At 44.8% G+C, this 5,553-nt stretch overlaps 1 protein-coding gene across 2 annotated transcripts; it reads right to left on the minus strand.

Moving 5' to 3' along the window:
- Positions 1–1,416: 1,416 nt before the first annotated feature.
- Smkr1 (small lysine rich protein 1) lies at positions 1,417–5,270 on the minus strand. 2 transcript variants are annotated; one of them, XM_046455086.1, is made up of 2 exons: positions 5,029–5,270; positions 1,417–1,923 (listed from the first exon to the last, which is right to left on the minus strand). In XM_046455086.1, exons 1-2 carry the CDS (start codon positions 5,158–5,160, stop codon positions 1,726–1,728), a joined length of 330 nt encoding a protein of 109 aa, XP_046311042.1. In that variant the 5' UTR covers positions 5,161–5,270; the 3' UTR covers positions 1,417–1,725. The 2 variants fall into 2 exon arrangements, with proteins under 2 accessions (XP_046311042.1, XP_046311043.1); XM_046455087.2 differs by lacking the exon at positions 5,029–5,270 and adding an exon at positions 4,655–4,964.
- Between the last annotated feature and the right edge of the window lie 283 nt (positions 5,271–5,553).

A 5,553-nucleotide genomic window follows, 5' to 3' on the forward strand; every position in this document is an offset into this window, starting at 1 on the left:
GATCTCTCTGTAGGTTCTCCAAAAGGAAGGCTCCTCTGGCAACTGGCCAAGAGCTTACACTGCATTAGTACAGATATTACTGGTATATAAATGGCATTCCCAACAAGCTCACGTGGGTTATGAGCACCCCAGTTCTCTAGTAAAATGATTCATGAATTTCCTTTTTCTCTGACATTTGTGAAATACTGAATCCTAGGTTGCAGTCTTCCTTTAAAAACACTGTGAATCTCTGAGATCACCACAAGGCAAACTGAACATAAGTAATTCAGTCAAACTGGAACATCCCTAGAATGGTGCTCAATCAGCTTTAAGGTTAAAAGTGTGAAGGGAGCCAATGTAGGTGTCAGAATGGTGGGATCAGAGGAAGCAGTGAGTTGGGACAGGAAGGCAGAACAAGAGGCAGGGACGAAATGCTGACTCAGAGATGATTTTTAAACTTATAAGGGCACTGAGGCCTTTGGGGGCAAGGAGAAAAAATGCAGTACTTTCTCTTTCTTGTGTGTGTGTGTGTATGGGATTGAACTCAGAGCCCCACACATAGCAGGCAAGTGTTCTACCAGAGCTACAGCCCTTTTCATTTTTTATTATTTGGGTTTCCCCCCACCAACTTCTGAAAATCCAAAGTGGCTAACCACGCCTACCTTACCTGAGAAAGTAAAGGTAGTTCTTCATCATTATTTCATTTATTATTATGATGATGATGATGACGACACAGTCTCACTAAGTTGCCAAGTCTAGCCTTGAACTTGCAATCCTCCTATCATAGTCTCTGGCATGCAACACAGTACTCAGCCAGTTTTGTCTATTAAAGTCTCCTCACAAGGCTGGGGAGATCTTGGAAAGTCAGCCAAATAATAATGGCTAGTTTCCAGTCACCAGTTCATGACTCAGGGTCATTTAAGTTTAAAGGTGGCAGAAGGTGTGAAGAAATCTAAGGGTGCGGGAGAAGTGGAGACAAGTCAGGTGACACAAAAGAGGAAAGGCCTGAGTCCACAATTCATTCCTTCTCTCTGTACCCAACCCACTACACATTGTCAGATCCTTTTCATCACAACCTTACATGCCCAGTAAGGTCAGAGCACTAGTGACAATCTTAATATCCATTTGGCCCTGTGGCTAATTCAAACCAGAATCAGACTACTGAGAAAAAAATTACAGAAATAAAATATTTATTTTCAAAAAAAAAAAAAAAAAAAGGTGGGGGGGGTGCAGGGGAGGACTGTGGATGAAGCTCAGTGGTAGAGACTTGCCTAGCATGTGTTCATTCTTAGCACCACTAAAAAGAAAAATAAAGAAAAAAGAAATAGTGCCCAAGAAAGGGGTGATTGTAATGTAAAGCCTGTGCTTTTTTTGCCATATCTTCTCTAAATAACAGACCCCCTTTAGCAAAAGAAAATAACTCGTGCAAACTGGAACTGCCTTTTGAGAGCAAGGTTTAATTTCTGGCCCAGAATTATGATAATAAATTTTTAAAGGACTATCAATCCCATCACATGGTGTAAGAATTGTTCAAGTTTTTCCCCTTAACTTCTGAAAATCCAAAGTGGCTAATCATGCCTAGCTTAACTGAGGAAGTAAAAGGCATTTCTTCACCATTATTTACCATAGAAAGCACCCTGAGCTTGCATTTCAAGGTGTCTTCAGTAAAGTCTATTTTGCCTGTAGGGTCGAATTATTTGATTTCTCTTCCCCAAGTTGTTCTCTGAGCGCTGAGAACTCTATCACTTAAGTCTTGTTCTTCCCTTTTTTCCCTTTGGGAGCCCCTGGCCAGCGGAAGCCTCGAAGCTGTAGGCAGTCGGCCACGTTGTGGGCAATGTAGTAGAGGTTCAGCATGGCCGCGGGGCTGAGGATGTCCACCTCGGGCTTCTTCTGCTTCTTCCCACGAGACTTTCTGTGGCTTTTCCCTTTCTTCCCTTTACCTGGCTTTTGAAGACAGGACAAACAGAGTGTGGCAGTTAGTGTCTACAAACTTGAGATGACTTTCAGTGTTGAAACAAAGGAGTGTTCCTTTGTTGAATTTAAGGAAAAAAAATCCAAACAACAGAAAATTTTCATGGAATGGGAGATGTCACATGCCAGCTAATGTGACAAATATTTAGTAAGCACCCCCTATTAAAAGAGACCCAACACAATGTGTGACCCTTGTTTGCCTTCTGATTTGAACAGCTGCAAAAAGGCATTTTTTTTTTTTTAGGAAATAAGAAAAATTTGATAGTATCAGAGGATAATGAATTCTGTTAGAGTTGATAATGGCATTGGGTTACAAAAGAAAACACATGTCTCAGAGATGCACACTGAAATCTGCAAGGATGAAATCAAAGAAGACCTGAGATTTGCCCTACTCTCCAGTAAGGGATAGATGAAGTAAATGTGGCCAAATCTTTAAAATTTCTGAATCTGAGAAATGGATACATGGGGATTCATTTTACTATTCTATTTTTGTATATAATTATAAATTTTCACAAAAAATTAAATTTAAGGGCTGGGGATGTGGCTCAAGCGGTAGCGAGCTCGCCTGGCATGCGTGTGGCCCGGGTTCGATCCTCAGCACCACATACAAAGATATTGTGTCTGCCAAATACTAAAAAATAAATATTAAAAAAATTCTCTCTCTCTCTCCCTCTCTCTTTAAAAAAAATTAAACTTAAAACAATATAATAATATAATTCAGGGTTGGGGCTGTAGCTCAGTGGCAGAGTGCTTGCCTAGCATGTGTGAAGCACTGGGTTCGATCCTCAGCACCACATAAAAATAAATAAAGATATTGTGTCCATCTACAACTAAAAAAAAATTTAAAAATATATTAACTCATGTATCAGCAACCTATATACTGGACATCTATAAAAACTTAACATTGAGGTGTTCTATGTATAGGATGCCAGGAGATCATTTGAGAGAATGAAAAGCCAAGCCACATACTGGAAAAAAAATTTGTAAATCACATATCTGATAAAGGCCTATATCTAGAATAAAGAACTCTAAAAACACAATAGTAAGAAAATACAAATGCCCAATACAAATAGGCAAAAGATTTGAATAGACTTTTTCCAAAAAAAAATACATAAATGGAAAATAGGTACATGAAAGGATATGCAACATCATTAAGTTAGTAGACACATACAATTAAAACCAGAAAATAATACTGACGCTTATTAGAATGGTCCAAGTTAAAAAGACTGACCATACTAAGTGTTGGTGAGGATACGGAGGAAATGGAACTCACACACACTGCCAATGGAAATCTAAAATGACAAAACCACTTTGGAAAACAGTTTGGCAGTTTCTTTTTAAGTTAAACACATTCCTACCATATAACCCAGCCATTTCCTAAGGTATTTATCCAAGAAAATGAAAGTATTTTCAATTTAAAGACTTTACTTGTAACAGCAAAAATCTGGAAAACACCCCAAATGTCCATCAGCAGATAAATGGATAAATAAATTGTGGTACAACCATACAATGGAGCACTAATGAACAGTAAAAAGGAATAACTATGGTAAAGGCTCCGAGGTAGTAGAAAATATGCAGAGTTGAAGCGCCCAAAAAACCAAACAATTAATGTGGCCAGTCTACAGGCAACCTGGGGGACCAGATGAGTCTAGAAAGGTAGGTAGGGCATAGCTTTGGCTGAAGGCTCTGTCAACTAATTTGTTTGACCTTGATTCCAAGGGCCAAAGGAAGTTATTAGCTTAAATGGCTGTGTAAACCATTCTGCTTCAGTTCCCTGGGCCCCAGAAGAAAATGGCAGTATTAAACATGTGCGGGTAACTCAGGAACGACTCTCCTAAATCAAGAGATATTTACCTAGTGCCTTTCACTCAAGGAACTGGAAGACCCACAGAGGCTTACCAAACATATTTTTTCACTACAATCTAATGGGGATAAGGAGTAAGACCTTCCAAGGCAAAACAGGCAAAGCACCTTAAGTGAGGTGCAAAGGGCTACAGGTACATAAGGAGGCACTTTGGGCTGGGTCTTATAAAAAAAAAAATTGAAAGAGCAATAGCTTGAGGTGAGTCTGGTTCAGGAGACTTTCAGAAGCACGTGGGTCTACTGTGGGATGTGGGTTTTGTTTTGTTTTGCTTAAGCAGAGGACATGGGATGGGGGTTATAAGGTCACAGACGTTATAGAAAGAACAGTGAGGGTTAAGGAGGACCAAGGAGCAGGAATGCTTGTGACGGCTGGCAGTGTGGTGGTGGGACCAGGGCTCGCCTTCTACTTGAGTCAACAGCGCATCCCACAAGGGACTCTGGAGCGGAAGCAGCAGCCAAGTGCCTGAGCCAGTGGCTGTTGGCATGTACTGGCGTTCTTGGGTTCCATACAACTTTGCCGATCTCCCTCTTCCCCCCAAAAAAAAAACATCTTCTGGGTGTGACAATTCTGCAACAGAACCAAGGAACGGCAACCAGACACTTAACAGAAGAAGATCTCAGCCTGATTTTGCTGCTGCCGTCCCCCTTAGCAGGCTCAGACCACCCGGGATCACTCTCCCACTCATCTTACATCGCCAGTTCAGACCGCTGGGTCAGACACCACCCACCCACCGGGACTGGAGATGATCTCGGCGAAAGCACTCCTCTCAAACGCTGGCGGGCTTAAAGCAAAAGAGCGAGTGCCTGGGAATCTCTCCTACTTCCACAAGACGGGTATTACCATGGTCATTTCTTTCTCAGCTGAGCGGGTGAGTAAGACGCGTGATTCCCAGTCCCGAAAAGCAGATGGCAGCCCAAATTCTTCGTCTACCCCGCCTCCTCCTGCCCACTCGCCAGCGAACCGCCGCCCTCGGCGCCTCCCAGGAAGGAACCCGCCCGGCGGCGCGCGGGGACTCGGGGCAGCCCAGCGTGCTCAGGGGACAGCTAGCCACCTAGCCGCCAGCACACCAGGCGCCTACTTGGCCACGCCGGGCACCCACTCGCGTTACACCGAGGCGGCAGGATCCCTGAGCGGGGCTTGCGCCCCTTGGGGGCGGGATTCATGCGCACAACGCCACCAGCGCGCGCCGCGGGGCGGGGCCGCTCAGTGTTTACCTGTTGCCAAGGCACCCGGGCCCGGAGCGCCGCGGTGGAGCCCACCCTGGCTGGTCTGGGATGCGCGCTGGCGCTCGCCGGCCCTGGAGCTTTTTCTTTTCCCGGATGACCGCGCCGTGCTGGCTGAGCCATCACCTCCAACGATGGCGACGGTGGCCACGAACGTCCAGGACACCTGCTTGGTTCCGGGGCGTCTGGGTTGGGGCTGTGAGACCCGGCTGGGCACTTGGTGAAGGGGCGGGCCGCGGGCGGTGTTCGGGCGTGGGCGGTACTAGCCTTGGAGTGGACCGACTAGGGTGAGTGAGAGTTCCGACGCTCTCTGGGCTTACCTTGGAGAAACGTGGTGACCTCTTTTGGAAAATCAGAATAAGGACTTTGAGGGTAGAAGTGAGAACAACGTGGAGGAAATGTTTCTAAGAGTCCGGTACAGGCCCCAAGAGAAAAGGGGGAGCAGAATTCTTGTATTCCTGCTTTCCCTAGTTCCAGAGCCCTGCTGCAAATTTTTAAATTCAGCCGTCTTGAAAG

Source organism: Marmota monax, unplaced genomic scaffold, assembly GCF_021218885.2.
Source record: "Marmota monax isolate L192 unplaced genomic scaffold, Marmota_monax_Labrador192_F-V1.1 WCK01_AAM20220418_F8-fsc00131, whole genome shotgun sequence".
NCBI classification, from domain to species: Eukaryota; Metazoa; Chordata; class Mammalia; order Rodentia; family Sciuridae; genus Marmota; species Marmota monax.